The sequence below is a fragment of the Xiphias gladius genome, chromosome 24, assembly GCF_016859285.1.
Source record: "Xiphias gladius isolate SHS-SW01 ecotype Sanya breed wild chromosome 24, ASM1685928v1, whole genome shotgun sequence".
Lineage (NCBI taxonomy): Eukaryota > Metazoa > Chordata > Actinopteri > Istiophoriformes > Xiphiidae > Xiphias > Xiphias gladius.
The window spans coordinates 21,288,980-21,308,282 of record NC_053423.1 but is presented as its reverse complement, the minus strand read 5'-3'; the positions used below and the strand labels follow the sequence as shown (position 1 = coordinate 21,308,282).

The following is a 19,303-nucleotide window of genomic DNA, read 5'->3' as shown; positions in this document are numbered from 1 at the left end:
CGTACAATCGTGAAGATTTAAATTTAAAAAGACCGTGTTTTAATATCTTAAAATCTATGTTGTTATTATTACAGGTGTTGGTTTGGAACTAACAGGTATTTAACCTTTGACCTCGGCCATATTGGTACCTGGCTCGGCTTCATTTATGGATATGGGTGGGTAGAAGCGCAGGAAGGTGGTCTTGGTGTTGTTCGGGTTGGTTTTGGTGCAGCGCATGACGTGGGCGAAGGACAGCTGGCGGTGCTGCTCCACCGTGGTGAAGCCGAAGTACTTGCAGCAGAAGAAGAGCAGAGTGTTGAGGAGGACGATGGGGGAGTACGCCCCCAGCTGTTTACAGTCCCAGAGAAACTCCTCCTCCACACGGGAATGGATGTAACCTGCCGAGGGGACCAGACAATGGATATAAATCTCGTCAAATGTGGGTCTGTTTTGATGAGAGACAAACTGATAAATTGACAGAAGCTGAATGTCAGTGGTAACTCACCGCTAGCTGTGATTGAGGGTTTGAAGCCTCTCAGCATATTGGTGAACTCAGTGGAGAACTTGTTGTAGAAGCGATCCATGAATATGTTCTCCACGCGACCGTTCTCGAACAGGTACTACAGAGAGACAAAAGGATTGACAGATTTATAATGAGTAATGAGAACCATCAGAATGGCTGTCCTTTTCCTTCACTCTAGTATGTTTGCTTTTTTTTTTGTACACTGGTAATGTTTCAAAGCCCAATTGTTGGCTGTAAAACTGGTCTATTATTCTTGAAATCATTGTCAAGTTTAGATTTTATCAAATGCTGGGAACTAGGGGATAAAGTTAAACGTTACACGGTCAAGTGGTGACTTTAGGTTTAGGTTTTGTCGAGGGATGAATGTCCATGTCTCTAGTTTTTATCATGTTCAGGTTTACGCATGTCTATACAGCACGTTTAGGTTCTACCTGTTATATTTTAAGTGCCTGTTTGTTGAAAAATGTTGCTTATCTTGCCTGTTGGATGCCGAGGCAGAGGTAGAACAGGCTGTCGGGGGAGTATGGCTCTCCATTTGGTCGTTTCACCTCAGTGATGAAGCAGCAGAGGCCGTAGCTCAGCTCAGCTGTGGTGCATTGAAGGACGTCCTCCTTTAACTCCATGGGACGTGCTGAGATTAAGATATGAGGGGGCCAAAGCAATGACAGGTTGAAAAATCTCCACAAGTTTGTTTTTGATGCATACAGTTAAAATTTTAAATAATCTGTGCAAAGATACAGTTTATAATAAACCGATGAAGGTCAATCCAAAGCCGCATTTGGACGGAATTTACATTACAGGGGGATGGGGGAGATAAAATATTGCCTGTGGTCCCCGATAATTCAACTCACCATTCTGGACAGGATTTCAAACTCCATGAAATTACAAGATATGGTCTGTAAATAGATAGGGACATTCAGCGGGACAAAGCGAAAAGAGAAAGACAAAAGCTTCCCCTGGGGATGGGGGGGAGTTGAAAGGGAGGCTGCATGAGGTGAATCTGAGTCAAAAATTGTACTCCTTGCCACAGTCATAACTCAGTCAAATCTTAAGATACAGACATGAAACATATATATCATTATCTGCAATTTCCGCCTAGGGATGATTGAAAGATGACGCTTCAGAGCTTGCCGGAGAACAATCACGTTTTTAAGTTTTCTTCTGTATCAGAAATAATCCAGTAATAGTTGTCTGTAGATCGATAGGTACACTGCAAACGGGAACTGCTATTAATTATTTTGGCATACTATTAATGACACCGGTTTGCCAAAATGTAAACAAATATAGGCTAATAACTGGGCTCAAAAGACAATACCTGTAGCTGACATCACAAAAGTCCATTTTATGAGCTTTTAGGGGTTATTGATCTCTTCATGGGTTCGCTTTTTCCCCCTCCCTATCATGTCCATTTTCACACATAAGTATAATCTCACACTGAGCTGATATAAAAAAAATAAAAAAAAAGAGCATCTCTTCACTCAGAAAAAAAAACAAAACAAAAAACAAAACAAAAAAAAACTAACAGGAGGACCCGCGAGTTCACTGAAAAACAGGAGGTAATTTTGGTCGTAATTATTACTGGGGACGGGGTAAAAAAAAAAAAAATGTACCCACACACGTGCTCTGGACTGGATTAAAATCAATGACCAAGGCAGGTAATATTAAAATGACCCCACCTCCCCTAGAGAAATAAATCGTCCGAGTGGGGCTTAAGACAACAGGACAATGTCACGGTGACAACATCGAATGACTAGTGGTCACTGTTTTTGTCTTTAATGGTTTACACAAGTAGGTTACTTTAGTAAATTAAACTTTAATGTGGCTTTTTATAGCTCATCATAGCTACATCTCCTAATTCATGCACCAAAGTTTCGGTCTGTCATTAACAGCTAAATATCAGTATCTACGCACAAATGGCTGCCCAAGGATGAATCCAAAATCTCTGAAGCCGAATTTTTGCCCTACACCACAGCTCTTGAGCTTGATGAAAAGAAGGAAGAGTTGAACAAGATCAAGGATTTAATTTTGTGCGATTCTATATGGTTAGAATTTGACCGTAAGGGTTTGCGGTTTCATTCCCCTTGTGGGGCAATGGATTTGATTTTCCCTCTAGCCACTTGTACATAACCTTGGGTCAAGTAGAGGAACTATCAGGTCAGCCTTAGTGGTTGTATTCACTTCATATCCAGACTTACATCCGAAGCGTGGTTTCTCCAGGTTGGGCTGAGTTTGCCTCCACTGGATCCATCTCTTCCAGGCGTCAACTCCATATTGACTCTTAAGTTTTGGGGCTTCTACGGCCGTGGCCTTGTAGGAGGAGCCTTTCTGAGACGTTGCTTCAGCTGCCTTAGATGACCGCGGCGACTTACGACCCTTTAATAAAGCAGAGAGGAGGAGAGGGGGCTGCAAAACCAGTATCTTAACTATAAACAATAAATAAGACCAAATCTAGTCTAGTTACCTTCTTTTCTCGGGCTTTCCTGTGAGCTTGTCGTCGCCGTGAAGCGGCAGGCGGAGGGCTCGGGGGTTGCCGGAACTGCTCTCTCAGCCGGTCCATCCTCTCTAGAGTTTCTGGCAATTATGGCACATTAGACCAACATTACACCAAAAGCCAAACTGGTGTTTTCAAATGATTGGTGTCATTTAGGATGACACCTTGTATGCAAATGAAACAAAGCAGCCTCCAATTAAACTCTTTAAACATGGAACAAGGTGGAGACAAAACTCAAATGACCCCCTGAATTCACATCTTGAAACATCTCGTCTCCTCACCAACAGTAAAGTCAGCTTCGACGTCCATGGGAGGCGGAGCTGGAGGTGGGGGCTCAGAGTAAGGTTCACTGGGCATGCCCACAGGAACATCCAGAATGGGGTTGAGCTTCTCATGGGTGTACGATCGACCCGGCGACCTGAGGCCTGTGTCAGAGGAGGCGTCCTCCCAGTTGTTGAGGAAACTGGCCAAGTCGTCCGTATCCAGGTCGTCACTGTAGTTACTGGCGTGGTCTGTAAAATAAACATGAGTGGATCTCTTCATCCAGTGTAATACATTTTTCTCCTATTAAAAACATACAACATAAATATATTTGTGGGAAATAATTCGATGTAATGTTGATTGTATGAATGGCCATGGTTAATGTGGACACACAATCCTAACATGCAGTGCAGAGAGACCGCAAATCCTCTATGTTTACACTGTTGTCTGCATATGTTAAAACTAAGAATGCTCTATTTTGACAGTATCTTTGAGAGTTATTGTTATTGTTATAATTTTTTTAATTCAGTTATCCAAAGAAACCAGTTTAGTTCTTAAGTTTAAAAAAAAAAAATGTTTTAACGATATGAAAAACATTTTAAAAAAACGGTCTTTGCTTTTGTCAAATCATCAGAAACGTGTGATAAGCATCAGCGTACTGTCTCTTCAATCATCATCAGTTGATATGACCATCAGTCGGCAGAGCCCTACTGTACTAACAAAGAAGTTTTTTGGCTTCAGGTCAGCTTTACTCTCTTTTTCATACATTGGAATTGATGATGATGGATTGCCAGCTAGATGTTGTTTGGGTTCTCCCACTAAAGTAACGAAATGTTAGAGGAAAACAGTTTTTTCCTTCACCTAAAAATTTCCACAGAGCGCCATAAACAGAAAGTATTTCCCCTTTTACCCTAATCTTTACTCTGCAGTATTTTGGGTGACAGCACTGTCATCCAACAGCAGCACTCTGATTCTTAATCATTTGTTCAGTTTCCTTAAAACTATTATTTCGCTTCTTTTCATTGTTTCCTTAAACAGCAAAAGAATCATCTATTACCATCTTGGGCAGGTGCGTCGTGTCTCTCCGTCTCCTTCTCCGCCACTTTCTCCTTTGGTCTCTCCTGTTTGTTGTTCTTCTCATCTTGCTCTGCCACCATCTCGGCCATGAGGATGAGCTCGGCCTCGAAAGGATCGGACGGGATCTTTTCCTTGATCTCCTGGATGGTCTCGACGATGCGTTCAGCGCTGTCCATTGTCACAGGAAGGAACATGGGCACAGGCAGCTGCAGTAGACAGGTCAAGAAAAAAGAACAGACTAAGACCAGGGTCTGTTATGTAGCCCGACCAATACTGGATTTTTGGGGGCTGATTCTGATACTAATACCATCTGACTGTAATTTTCTTTAACATAAACACAGAGTAGAACATTTTACAGCTGAAGAATAAACTTGTCAGTGCTCTCCGGTAGACACATTATCTAATGGAGACACTAAATGATCTCAACCCTAGTTTGGCATTTCTTCCCTGCAATTTCTTGTTATTTATTGGTTGACATATACACCGACACTGATATATCCGCAAGCAGCTAATATCGGCTGATATACTATACGTTGGCCTGGCCAATTTATTTGTTGGGGTTAGGGTTAGCAAATGCTGAACATAAATTACTCCAGGGTGTTGTCTAACATACAAATCTTTCATGCTGAAATCCTGATCATGAGCTGATCCATTTTTTTTAAAATCTGATTTCACTTTAAGAAAGCAGGATAATCTGTAAGTGTCCCTTGGAGAGAAGCATTTCCCGCTGGAAAATTAAAGCCATGTGAAGCTCTACAGCAATAAATCATTTTTGAATACAATGATCAGAATGAAAAAAAAAAAAACAGAGAAAATTATGTTCAAGTGATAAAGAATGATTCAAATTATTCAGGCTCAGAGGAGGTTGTGCTGTTTGACGTACCGGTAGTGGCAGGCCCACAGGTTTGGGGGTACATTGGCTGTACATGTTCATGGGTACGGGAACATAAACCGGCACCGGGACAGGCACGACCATGATTTTAGGGAAGATGTCGTCTATAGAGAGGGGAAAAAAAAAAAGAAAAAAAAGAGAGAAACAATGTCAGAGTTGTCAGGATATGTAGGTATAGGACACAAACTTTTACGTCGAGCGTTTTCAAAACTTCTGAAAATCGGTGACTAAGGACACGATTAGTGAGTCGAGACCAGATGCAACAACATGTTTCCAGGAAAAAAGAAAAAGAAAAATCCATACATAGAAACACACACAAAAACTTGCAGGGGGGGGGTCACCTCAGAACTGTGGCATGTAGAAATAATTTTAAAAAAGAAAAACACCTGCTGCAGTTGGTCTGTTTGTTTGGGCAGGGCCTGTGTCTTTTACCTGTCTGTGCTTCGACATCAGCTGTCTGTGTTTTACAGGAGACCCCTTTGTTCTGCACCAGTGGTCTACAGAGAAGAGCCTTGTTCTTCAGGATTTTCGGGCCAGAAGGAGGATGAGGTTTCACTCTTTCAGTCTGAATACTGATCTGAACAACGGGAAAAGTGACAAAAAACAGTAACAACTCCAGAATGAATCATTTCTCAAAACAAGAAATGGAATTATCATGTTCTGAAAGCAGCCGTAACAGAAGTCCTTACAACTGGCTGCTTCTGAAGGCATGACCTGACTGTCTCAACAGCAGCGCAGACTGAGTTAAATCTTCATGTTGTTTTACCCGTGCAGATTTGACCCGTGACAATTACATTTCCTCCTCTCGTCAGCTTGATCCAAAAATTGAGGTTAACTGGGCCTGCTCAGGGTTTTTATACACGTATCCAGCAGCAGTATCTGGAAGGAGCTCCCAGAAGATTTGACTTCTGCTCAAACTCTTAGTTCTTTTAAATCTTTTAAGGCTTAGAACCTTCTGTGTGCCCCTGCCTTTTATTAAACTACATTTTGGACTTAGCGTCTTGTACTGCAGCTTTATTTTAACTCTCCTGTTTATTTCTGTTTTGATATTTATTACATTTTAGCCTATTTATGCGTGCCTTTTTAATACTGCATTTTGTTTCATTAACATCTTGTCTTCATGCCCTTTTGTCTTATGTATAACACTTCGAAATACCTTGTTGTAGAAAGGTGCTACACAGATAAACTGATACATAGACTGGTGACCCGTCTCAAAGAGCACACCTACTGCAGATGGAAACATCTACATTCGTTATGTTTCTCCACTTGTTAATGCACATTTTTCCTGTAATTTGTCACGTGTCTGTGTATATACTGCTGAATTTTCCTGTATATAAAATACATATAACAATCGCCAACTTACATGTCCAGAGCTCTTTGATTTGAAGTTAGAGGCTGTGCCTGGGGAGAAGTGGCAAAGCATGAAACCTTGACAATCAACACTGGCAAATGACTGAAAGTGAATATAGTATGATTTTCTCTCTCATGTGTGTGTGTTTTTTTTGTTTCGCACTTTGCTGGGCCGTTCTGTCTGAGGCGTTGGATTCTCCCGCTGGAGGGCCAGCAAGTGAGATGACGTTGGCGATGACAGGTGTGGCCTCACCCGTACCTGCAGATCCACGGAAACGCAGAGGAGTCAGCTGAGAGTATTCCGGGGCCCGTATTTATCAAGTGTCCCAGAGTAGAAAATCACTCCTAACCGGCCAAAAATTCTCAAACTGACACATTATCCGTCCTACTTTTAGGAGCAGAAGTAAAAGCATTTTATCAACTTTCCTAACATCACTGCTCCTGTGTCTCATATTTAGGATATCAGGCATCCTAACCTGTTAGCAGTTGCCAAGAGATGATGTTCTCATCAGCGACATGTGGGGAAACTGGAGAATGCGTTTACATGCACTGTAGTAACCTGGTTATTGTTAATCTGCGTATGCATACAGAAAGTTGGCGTGTGTCTGCTTTTAACAAATAGTCAAATGTTCCGTGTTGAGACCAACCTATTTAGACTTCAAAAGGTCACTTTGTGTTACTTTCAGTTTCAGTCGGACTTTGGATGGAATTATTTTAACCTTTCAAAATACAACTCACCACCCATGGGACACTTTGGCCTTGGTGGCGCTACTTTAGGTGTGTTTTGGTCTGTACTGGACTCAATCTTCCCACAACCTTGACAGATTGTACATTGTTTGAAAGCTCTAAGTCTCCTGATTCTGCCTGTGCGGAGCAATTCAGGATCCCCATATCACTGCAACAGCTGTTGACAAAGTGTTGGTTCAGGCTTGTGGCTATGGCTCCCAAGTGTTCCTTACACAAAAGTTACTACACTACAGGTCTTATATTCCCTTTTCTATGCCAAAAAAAACTTAAATTTCTACCATGTTTGGGCCTCTGTAGGTTTGATCCAGTATCTCTTCTACTCATTCTGACTTTTTGGTTGTTAACTTTAAGGCGTTACCTTTCAAATAAGACCAGGGTTATGACTATAATCAAAAGGATTGAAGAACAGTGACCTTTTTATTTTCGGTTCAGTATCTTGTGGTCAAAAATGGGGTTAAATATAAAGATGCATTGCTTTTTATAATGATCTCTCTTTTGATCCAGGCATCCATATGCACTGATTGATGATTTCTTCAAAACCAACAATTTTGGAAGTCATAAATCAAACTTTGAATGCATGATGAAGGCGTTGACAAGTCTCAAACCCTACTCTGAGGTGGGAGTTTTTTTTTTATTCCTAGGCTGTGATTCGGAAATGCTTGACAAATACGGGCCCTGTCTGGTTTTCATAACGTTTTAAATAAAAAGCCAGACGTGAATTCAGCCAGGGTCAAAACCGCAAAACAGGAAATGAAAGCATGAAAAGGCACCTTTAAAGAGCTCGCCCTGCGTGACCACCTTATCACTGCAGAACTGTAGCAGACAACTCAGATCACAGAAGTGTTTGACCTCCCCCAGCATGGGAAGGCTCTGCTTCAGTTTCCCTTTGCGACCGCAGGTGTCGCACTTGGCAACCTGACAGAAAAACAGTGAGTAAATGTTAAGTTGCAAGACCATCGTCACCACCATCGTTTTAGTGTAACTACGACTTTGATAACAGCTTACGTGGCAGAAGAGCATGGTGTACTTGGACCTGCACTCCTCAGAGCAGAACTCCTCCGTCGAGCCTCCGTACTGGGCCGTCACCAGCTTCTTTGAGACACAGTGGCAGTAGACACAGGAGTGACAGTGTTTCCCCCAGTTTTTCGTCAGGTCGTGTCTAAAGAGGAGCTTACAGCCTGGGAGGAGGGAGAGGAGAGGGATCACTATCATGATGCGAACTACGGGGGTGGGGCTGTGTGTTGTGTGTGTTAAGACTCCCTCCCCATAAGACTCCCCTGTGTTTCCTGGTGTTTTGAGGACCTTAATTAAAAGTTCGACCCTCCCAAGGTAAAAGTGACAGTTTGGGGTGGTCAAAAACATTTACACATTGTTGGTCATTTCAATCATAAATCTTAAGCAACCATTAGCGTTTCCATTGCTACAATTAACGATAAAAGAAACTAACAAAGTTAATGTCTTGGCATCGTCTAACTTCAGCTGCAGTGAATAATCCCGCTAACATGATCGATCAGGAACAATGTGCATGGCCTTTTATTTATCAGAGCTCACAGGCTGCTTCAAAATGCGGATTCAGATGTAAAATCCTCTGAATGACTGAATGCATTTTTCAGGTTGTTCCAGGTCCTTTTGTATGTAGCTTTGGTCAAAGTATGTTAAAAAACAATAAAGGATTCAAACTAGAAGACAGTGCCATTAATTACTTATGTCATTACACATTTCTATCAGTCTCCTTACCATCGCTGCAGAAGTAGCAGTCTTTGTTGTCAATTCTCTTGGCGTCTCTGGTGATCTTTTCGATCTTACAGTATTCACACAGGCTCGTCACGTAGTTGGCCTTCTTGAACTCGTGAGAACAGTCCACGCTGCACACGAAAACCATCTTGTCCTGCAAACACAGTTGATATAAAAAAAAAAAAAAAATTAAAAATTTAAAAAAAAATGTCGGTGCATGCAGTGCATTTTTCTCACCTCTTGAGGCTACAATTTCCACTATTCAAGGTTCAGGCTACAGAATGGCTGCCAGATGGTATTCCTTGGTAAAATGTGGATATCTTGATGGTTATTTTGTTTTTTGTTTTTTTGTGGTACACTTTAATTCAGTGATATTTCTCTGAACTTTGCCTTTTATGTATTCATTTATTTTTTGGCTGTCTACTTCCTAAATAAAACAAATCGTCATTTTTATTTCCTTTTTCACGTAATTCAGTTCTGAAGCTTTTCCGTTCTTATTTTCTAATATTCTTATTGTCAGAAACTCGATGCCTGTCTCTGACCCGATAAAGGTTGGTGGACTGTGAAAACATCAGGCGCAATGATGGAAATAAGTTTATGGCAGTTTACTAGGTACCACTGGCTAAAACTAATGCAGTCTAATACAACAGTCCTGCAATTGATCCGACCCTAATGAAGATTATAATGTTCAGTTTGTGCTGAAGCTGTTTTCATTAATTTCAATGAGGGTAGGCTAAATAGCAGACGCACGTCTCTGTGTAACACAATACAGTTCAACACCACGACAAACCGCATCCTCAAAAATGACCAGAGTTGAATCAGCACCTCTTTAAAACAGTTTCAACACAAACCGAACATTATAACCTTCATGACCAGAGGATTTATTGCAGGACCAGTTTATTAGACTGCATTAATTTTAGCTGGGTGTTCCTAATAAACTGCCAACTGAGTGTAAGTCCAGGACTTTGTCATTCCATGCCTTACAAAGTCTGTTGTTGTATTTTATGATTACATCAAATAGTTGGAAATACATAAATAAAGAAATATATAAGGTTGAATAAGGTCACTTAAACATTCTTAACAAAGTGTGATACAAAAAAAACAAACAAAAGGAGGCATTCCTCATTCACACGTATATTTTTTTCAGCTGACAACTCTTTTCTAACACCTAAATAGCAGCTGCCACACGCCATCTTTCAACTTTCATTTTAAACCCCACATCTAAGTCCCCCCTCTGCAGCTGGAGCCACACAAATGTTCATACCGATCAGTAGGAGCATGAAAAAAGTCCAATGTAATTCATTTTGGATATTCCATAGGACGCCCACAAAACATTTTCATTCATAATATTCCTTTCCATGGTCGCTTTTCCATGTGAAATGAGAAAGAAAAACGAAAGAAAAAACAAAACAGAGAAAGGCTGTTCAGCTTCACAGCGGGTTTTATTCTTCTGTTACAATGGATTATGAATATAGTCAGATTCAGATTAATCCATAAAGCAGATCAACTTCTTTCACTTTCAACGCCACTGATCTCAGTTTGTGTCCCATGATGGATCTTATTAGGACCGGTGCCGCCCCCTTGAAGTGGCTCTGGACAAAGGCTACAAAACATCGAAGAATTAGTCGTCATTTTTTTTTTAGCAACAATAAATTATTTTTCTACTTCATTATTTAAAGTGAATTTTTCACACTTAGCGTGTTTTCTCACCGAGAATGGCAGAGATTTTGTTTTTGGAAGAGGCTGGCCTTGCCACGGACTCTGAGAACACATCTAACTTTTCCCCAGAAACTAACGACATAGACATTTCCTCTGTCACGAACAAAATATCCATAAGGTCCCTGTTCATGTGTTGAAAGTTTTCCATGTGGATTTTCCTTGTGAGTTTGGACACCAAAGCCCACATCAACCTGAAAGAGAGGAAAAGTTTAAGTATAAATTCATTTTGCTTTTTTTTTTCTTTTTAAACTGGATTGATATTGTTCTCTTTCCTATCTTCTCAATTCATGCTAATTATTTCTGACCATGCTACTTGTGTTCTTTACACAAATAACTGTAAATAAAACAAAAAAACATGTTTAGACAGGTCTGTTGTAGTTTAACCTTATCTTTAATATTTTTGTCGGCAGAGAACAAATTAGCTGTAGTGGTAGACAAACGGTGGCCCGCAGGTTAAATATGACCCTCGTTAAATATCTAGCTCCTGATGAAACCTGAAGTTTCCCCTTCCTCCTTGTTTACATTAAAACTTTAACATGGATCTTCATATATCTACTTTACATAACAATGTGAATACAAGGCTCATGTAGATCCCAAATCCTATCATCTTGTGATCTCTAATGCTGCCCCTACATGAAGAGATGCTGCTATAAATGAGGTGTGATCAACTTACACGATGAGTAACGCAGGTAAGTAATATGATTTGGCCTATTTGACCATAAAAAAAACTCCAGTATTCCTATTTAATCAGAAATGAAGCAGCCACTGTTCATTACGTGCGGATAACTGATCAATTACATCTCTAGTCTTGTAACACAACACAGAACATACATTGGTCATAAATTGCCACAAGAGTATTAACAAAAGTTGCTGTAACTCTGTAACTCTCTGTTAGCCCTGGCTGGTGGGGAGAATGACATCTCCCCACGTGTACAATCCTTAAACTGTTTTACAAATCAAATTCATTCTCAAACAAAGAAAAAAGAAATAGATAAACATATCTTGAAAACATAGAGGCATCCTGCTTGTTTCCACCACAACTTCAAAACTACACTGGCTGTAAAAACTGAGAACAGCCTAAATGACAACACGGTAGCTTCATGTACAGTTGTCCAGGCCAAACACAGAGCAGTCACTTGCTGTACGCCTAATTTTTGTAATTACAGTTTTGGTCTATTTTATTACAGATGAGCATAATGAAACTACATTGGGTCACTCCACTAATCAAACAAGAGGCACTCTGATCGTCTTACGTCCCACTATGATCTCCATGACCAAACAACACGTACGGTCACAGTGCTCGTAGTTTGAGAAGGCTGACAGAGCTTTTAAAAAACAAGTTGTACCTCTTTAATATGTAAGTACGCAGCATGCTGCAAGGCACACCAAAATCTAATCAGATCATTTCCTCTAATACTACTACTAATCTACTGGGGTACCTGTGGTCTAAGTATGAAGTTCCTATTACGTATTGTTGTCGAGTCACTGAGTTCACGAGAATGTGTCTCTAGAGTCACAGGAACCAGCGCGAAAAGATGCTGTCCCGGATACAAGGGGCCATGGTAGCGGGACATAGAAAATGTACGGTCTTAGACGTCACTCACCACGTTACTGTCAGGTGGGTTCTGGGGGGGGGGGGGGGGGTACAGGTGCAGCGGTAACTGGCGGCTTTATTGGTCTGACATGAAAATATTTTTTCTTAAAAACAAAGCAAACCAAATGACACCGATACCTCTGCAATACAATTCAATCCGATGCTAAAGCTGCGCATTTAATACTTCTGTGAAGTTCTTAATGTCCAGTTTTTGTCAGCCGTGTCACAGACGTGCTGTTGGAGAGTTCCATGAATATCGGTGCTGTTGTAAAATACCGCTTTCTAATGACCATCTGCAAGCCAAGGGAGAAACACACCTGTCGCCGTCTTCAGGAGAAGCCACTTTCAGCCTGACGTTATCCGACTGTAGCTTGTCATTCATGTTCTCCATCCTGTTCGCTTTTTCCTCCAGTTGCTTGACTCGTCTCAGGAGGTCGAAAACAACCTAAATCATCCTTATGGGGGGAAAAAAAAAAAAAAATCTTTAATGGCATTTTGACTACAACATTATTTAACTTAAGCTGATAATGATACTGAACAAAACAGCTTTTTAGAGTCTTTATTTAGCTTAGTTATGATTGCTAAAATATTGATTTTATAACATAAACATGCCCAGTAAAGACCCTTAGAAGCTGAGCAAAGATGTTTTGGAATGTTTTGTAATAACAAGAATACTTGAGAAGATTTAAAGGAAGTACTGTGACAAGCTGCAGGGACAACTTCACTTCATCGATTAAAGCCCCGATTTTTTTTTTATAAGTTTGATTAAAATCTTTTAGGTTATCAGTAAAAATCCCTTTAAAAACACAAGACACAATATAATTGCAGATGAAATTAACTTTCAAAGCCAACTCTGGTAATATACATTAAATGGTAACATTTATCTTTAATATTGTACATGGTCCCTTGCAGATTAAATAAACAAATGAATGACATAATTTACAAAACCTTTTACATTTTCAGGTAATACTGTACATTTCTTGGAATAAAGAACGTGGCTGGTGGTTTGCCCCGATCATCCTCACTACTTAAAATCTCATTTGCCTTCCTTTTGCTGTATACTTTACCAATCATGGATAATTACAAGCAAATTATGCCAAGCTGCATAAAGACACACACACACACACACACACACACAGGCACACACACACAAAACAAACTCTTACATTTTCACTTGCGATGTATGTAGGACTGTAGATCATCTGAAAAATGAAGAATATATTAAAAATTTGATATTCATAAGAAAGTATTAGAAAAAATATGAAAATAATGATAACAGTGTTGATTATGAAATACAATTCAATATCCATTCAGTTAAATTAGTTATGACAAAAACACCCATCAACCCTACACGGCTAATAGTTAACAAAAGTCCAGTTTGTTTAATGTAAAACAACCGAGAAACTTTACTGTTTATAGATGCTTATAGAGCTGGTCAATACTAAAGGCAACTGTAAGCCCCTTCAGCTTTAAAATATATTGTCTCTTTCTGAATTACAAAGTCTTGCATGTTGCAGGTTCACCTTTCTCTCTGGTGCCGCAGGCTCCTCCACATTTGAAGCAGAGGCCTCCGGATGCCTCCTTTCGCTCTGCTCTGTATCTTCCGAGTCTCATCCGACTTCCAGAGACAAAAATAAGGTATAATAAAATAAGAAGAAAACAGCTGAAGAGGACCGTGAGATGCGGTTGAAAGCTCAGAAAACTAGCGCTGGACCTTTGAGTTTGGATCAAACACGAACACTTTCTACTTTGGGCTTTTTTTTTTTTTTTAAGCACCGGGTTAATTACACACAGGTGGATTATCAACCAACCTGAGATGTATTTGTCTGCATGAAACCTACCACATTTAAAAGCTTCTATTCTTAATGGAATAGTTTGATATTTTGGAAAATACTCGTTTATTGGCTCTCTGGCTGAGAATCAGATGAAAAGATGAGTGTCACTGTCGTGTCCATCTGTTAAATGTGAATCTACAACCAGCAGCAGGTTAGTTTAGCTTAGCGCGGAGACTGGACGCAGGAGGAAACAGCTTAGCCTGGCCCTGTCCAAAGGTTATTAAAAAAAAAAAAAAAATCCAACAAACACCATCTCTAAAGCTCACTAATTAAAACATTCAATCTTGTTTGTTTAATCTGAACGAGAGTGTAAAAATAACAATTCATTGTTTTAATAGGGGTTCTGCACTAGACTGTGGCTTCATATTTGGCAGACAGACACTGTATGTGAGTGATATCAATCTTCTCATCTAACTGAAGTGAATAAACTTATTTCCCCAAAATGTCCCAAAACTATTCCTTTATCGTAAATATTTCAAAATAAAGAACAGGTTGTTTTAAGTTGCTTTACAACATATTAAGGTTCACACAAAAGCAATCGTCGTAATAGAGTACAACAACTTACTTTGGCGTTCACCTCCATTGCTCTGGGGTGGCAGCAAATATCAGGGCAAATAATTGGTGCATCATGTGCAGCTTTACAAACTTTTACAAAATATTTGGGATATAAATGTTTTGTTTTATAACTTTTTTATTTCTTTTATATAATCCATACATTATGTGGAGGAGGAGGTTTTCTGTATCTTGTGTTCAAGTCCGTGCATTTTCTGTGTTTCAAGACATATTCCGTCACACAGCGGGGGTTCATGGAGGTGCCATTGAAATCGCATTGGGTTTTTATTTACTTTTGTCAACTCCAGTGAAATCCCACAGGTCTTCTGGCATTAGTGGAACTTTCTCTTCTGTCTCTCTCTCTCTACTTTCCTGTTGTATCAACAGAAATACAGCCCACGGATCAATGCCTTCCAGAGGCTTTTCCCATGCAGTGCTGTCGGTGAAAATCTGGCAGCCTGCTCGGGGAATATAAGAGCCCACACTAAAAGTCGAGTGGACCCAAATCTCGCTTTACACACTCTTTACAGACACACACACACACACACACACACACACACACACACACACACACACACACACACACACACACACACACACACACACACACAGACACACAGACACAAGTCACCTTGATCTGGATGAGCTCAGGTTTGAAAGTTATGGTGCGGGTACACTGGGAGCAGTTCAGTTTTGGCGGCCCTTTGGAGACATCTTGCTGAGGTTGGGTAGGAGTGACGGCCTGGATTTGTGTGGATCCGATTGGCAGCTTGGTGAAGACATTCACCTGTTTCTGGGACTTCTTGAACTTTTCCTACAACAGAAAAAAAACAACAACAGAAGAGTCATGTTTGAGAACCACTGCAAGAGAAAGGTACAGTTTCTGGTAACCAGTATGATGTTGATTTTAGCCGTTACAGCGTCTACTTTGTAATATTTAAGACGCATTATTGTACTAAAGTTCATGAAAAAAGCAACAAGTGGCATCAACGATGCTGCACACGATGCAACAGTTTATCAGTTATTGTCGCATCCACCACTGACTCTGCAAGAATAGAGCAATGACATGAATTATTTTCCAAATGTACGATCACTGATATCGAAGAGCTGGCGGGTGACAGGTGAAACAACATCCTCCACTGAATTGATGGAGGACTACAATGATAATGTAGACACGGGAACAGTCCACTCTCATTCCAAGATGACAAACTGCTTACATGCACAGAGTAGACTCACATCACACCTAAGCACAGATTTCATAGGGAATGCTTTATTTTACTCTCACAGGTGAGATACGGGGCGTTGTCTGAACAGCACAGATGACCGTAGTCGTAGTTGGAGTACCAGTAGTGGCAGGGAGCTGGGTTTACTGACATCTCGCATTGCGAAATCATTTGATTTCCAAAAATAGAATATATCTGAATTAAGTTACACAGTACAGTGTCAGATGTACAGTCATAAAAATCTCTGACAAGTCTAAAAGAACGGTTTCAGTTGTGCATTTTAAACCTGGAGCGGAGCACGTTGCTTCAAGTCCGTGGCTTGTTTACTATGATGCATCAAACGTGATAACTTTAAGGTATGAAAGGTTATGAAAGGTTCTGACATTAAACTTACTACAGAGGATTTCTTGACAACACATTTGGAGAACTGACCCCTAAAATCATCCTAAAGTTTGCATTCTAATACAACTGTATCTTCCAGTGTGTTGTGTAGTGCAAAATAACTCAAACACATTGTGTTTTAAGTCTTTATTTGGCATTTTACAGGCAGTAAAACCCATTACCTGAAAAGCCATGACACATGGTAGCATGCAGAAGTTCCTGATGGAGGTATCTGACATGGCTAGGTGGTAGGCCGGTACAGTGTTTTTCCCACAACTATCGCAATTCAACCGAGCACCTGTCGAAGAGAAACTAGTTTTATTACAGAAACAGGGCCAAGAGTTACCATCATAAAATAAGTAATGAAAACTTGTTGTCCAGTACCTGAGGCACTGACAGTTTGAACCTTGAATGCCATCACACAGCTGCTGCTACAGAAGAGGTTCACCGAGTCGTCACTGTTCTTGTTGTCAACCATCTCTGCCAGTAAACGGGTAGTTCGACACATAGTACAAGGATGGGTTATCTTGGTTTTCTGCGACGAAATAAAAGAGAAAATGAGAATGTGTGGTACGTCAAAGGAACCTCGCCCCCTTTTTCCATTCACAGTTTTAGCTGACAGTCTCTGAAGGAACACTGTGGGAATATATTGTCTTAGTTGAATATTTTTATGTTTTATCACACTCTTGTTGTTTGCTAGGATTCATCTGCATCAATCTGACCTAAACAAATTCCTTTAAAGGTCCCCCCCCCCGGCTTTGGATTTTCATACCTCTTTGTACTTGGCCAGACACTCTGCGTTGCACAGAGTTTTGTTGCTGTCGTCCACCTTCAACGTGAGCGGTTTGTTGTGGCAGTAGGAGCTGCAGTTCGCACAGCCGGCCATGGACAGGTTGTTTACAGTACGGAAGCGGTTAAAGCAGGAGTCACTGCAGATCTTGTGGACAGCACCGCTCAGGATCACCTCATGTTTGCTCTGTAAGAGGGATGACGAAAAGAAAAAAATGATATTATTTCCGAGATTAATCTTTTCACTTACAAAATTGCAGTTTACAGGTCCGTACTATATGTATACTGTTAATATATATATATGTTAATATGTATACTGCCAGATTAATCTATGATGAAAAAAATCATTAGTTGCTGCTCTACTCTGCTTGACTTACAATGCAGTATCTGGTGCACATGCTGCAGAGTGACTGCGGTGCTATCGGTTGTAGTTGTTTTTTGGTCGCGGCTGTTTTCCTGTAGTTGGAGGCGTTTTTCTTGTAGTTGAAGGAGGTCAGGCAGTTCTGGCTGCAGAATTCCTTCATGGCTCCTTTAGCATCTGGAGCCAGGATGACGTCCTGAGGCCGAAATATCAACCTGGGAGCATGAAAAGAGACGCGATCAATTCGAGATCCACTCAGTAACACTCTCTGCTTTATCTTAACTATCTAAACAGTCGTAAGTATGGAAAGAGGAAATACAGACGGCTTTGTTAAAGCAAGAAAAAATCACTACTTTCTACTGCACTAACTTTTGGCAGTTGTGGCAGATCTTAGTGACTCCTTTGACAGTGGGGAGAGATGTGGTGAGGCAGGTGGTGGAGCAGAAGAGTTCTGGGGAGCCCTTCCTCTGGAAGGCCGTCTGCCCCTTCATCAGGCTTTTCTTGCAGTTGGAACAGGACATGTGCAAAGACGACGGGTTGACGGTGGGCAGCGTCTGTGTTTCGGTAGCTGGAGTCACAGAGAAGACCGATCCAATCCTCAAGTCCTCCTGTCAACCAGAGAACAGTGAGACAGAGGTCAGTGATGGTCCGGTGATTCTGGATCCGCTCCGTCGGAAAAACTGCTGAACTCAAATCAAATCCTGACTGAGGGTCTGGTATAAGACGCTATTTTTCTTCTGGATTTGATGGTCATATTATATTCAGGAACTAGAGATTCAGCTGTATTCTATTCACAACAGCAGATGTTCTCTTTGAATGGAGCGACTACTGGTCCATAAGTTACACTATGGGTGGTTTGTAGCCTTAATATAGCTAAGCTATTGAGTCTCTTCTGAGTCTGTTGAGAGCGCGTCTTTTAGACCCCCATTACACTTGGGTCACTTGGTGCGTCTCGGGCTGACGGGATAGTAATACACAAAAATGGGGGTGTCTGGTAGCAGGTTAAATGAATGAGAGGGCGGGGTTTTTAAACACAGGGCTCAAATCAGTCTGAACGCAGCCTCAGTTAGTGTTTAAGAAAGTGTTTCTGGTGGCTCGTGTAACATAAGGATTCCCGACAAGGGGACGAGCTGTTAGTCATTCTGCCCTGCCACCTCACATCAACCCTCGAGGCAATGTTGGTACAGCAGTAAAACGTCCATAGATCCTTGCGAGCAGAGGCGTGTGACCCACCTTGGCAGTATTAGGCTCATCCTTCACGCTTGCTGTAGATGTAGAAGATATTAGAGCCTGCTCGTACTCCTCATCTAAGGGCTCATCCTTCACCTTGACCAAAGGTGGTGAAGGAGACAACTTGATTGACTGAGCTGCTTCCCGTAATCTCTCCTACAACAAGGAAAAAAAAAAGACAAAAACTGCCTGCTTGAACTTCCTACTATATATGATGTACATTTTCTTAACTCTTCTTTGTTGCGTGGTACCATCAAAAGCAATGGTTTTCTATGGACTAGCAAGGTGTTGTAAAATCCACGCCGCAACAATCAAACGTTTATGCTGAAATCAGACATTTGAGAGAAGCACAGATATGTAGGTGCAAACATGTTGTTACTCATACTTACAGTGTCTAATCTTGGTATTGATAGCTTAACTACTTTCATCCCATTCATCATGGTCGCTGGCGATGAGCTGTCTCTTCCTACAGGAACATAAGCAACATGTGAGCTGATTAATTGTGAATAAGGGTGAAAAGTAAGTAACTACGTGCAGAAACTAATCATCCATTGCAACAGTGACA

General features: G+C 40.8%; 1 protein-coding gene across 4 annotated transcripts in view; it reads right to left on the bottom strand.

Moving 5' to 3' along the window:
- LOC120786177 (zinc finger MYM-type protein 4-like) overlaps window positions 1-19,303 on the bottom strand; it is a 30,664-nt gene that overhangs the window by 3,675 nt on the left and 7,686 nt on the right. For all 4 annotated transcript variants that reach the window (XM_040121398.1, XM_040121399.1, XM_040121400.1 and 1 more), the window contains 22 exons: window positions 19,128-19,204; window positions 18,742-18,894; window positions 17,878-18,116; window positions 17,525-17,723; window positions 17,131-17,334; window positions 16,743-16,893; window positions 16,541-16,656; window positions 15,386-15,568; window positions 9,058-9,208; window positions 8,326-8,498; window positions 8,091-8,235; window positions 6,737-6,832; window positions 6,587-6,624; window positions 5,656-5,800; window positions 5,215-5,327; window positions 4,312-4,537; window positions 3,275-3,505; window positions 2,964-3,073; window positions 2,698-2,875; window positions 982-1,133; window positions 485-599; window positions 129-377 (listed from right to left, as the gene is read on the bottom strand). In XM_040121398.1, coding sequence (XP_039977332.1) covers window positions 129-377; window positions 485-599; window positions 982-1,133; window positions 2,698-2,875; window positions 2,964-3,073; window positions 3,275-3,505; window positions 4,312-4,537; window positions 5,215-5,327; window positions 5,656-5,800; window positions 6,587-6,624; window positions 6,737-6,832; window positions 8,091-8,235; window positions 8,326-8,498; window positions 9,058-9,208; window positions 15,386-15,568; window positions 16,541-16,656; window positions 16,743-16,893; window positions 17,131-17,334; window positions 17,525-17,723; window positions 17,878-18,116; window positions 18,742-18,894; window positions 19,128-19,204 — 3,444 coding nt within the window. The remainder of the gene's footprint in view (window positions 1-128; window positions 378-484; window positions 600-981; window positions 1,134-2,697; window positions 2,876-2,963; window positions 3,074-3,274; window positions 3,506-4,311; window positions 4,538-5,214; window positions 5,328-5,655; window positions 5,801-6,586; window positions 6,625-6,736; window positions 6,833-8,090; window positions 8,236-8,325; window positions 8,499-9,057; window positions 9,209-15,385; window positions 15,569-16,540; window positions 16,657-16,742; window positions 16,894-17,130; window positions 17,335-17,524; window positions 17,724-17,877; window positions 18,117-18,741; window positions 18,895-19,127; window positions 19,205-19,303) is intronic.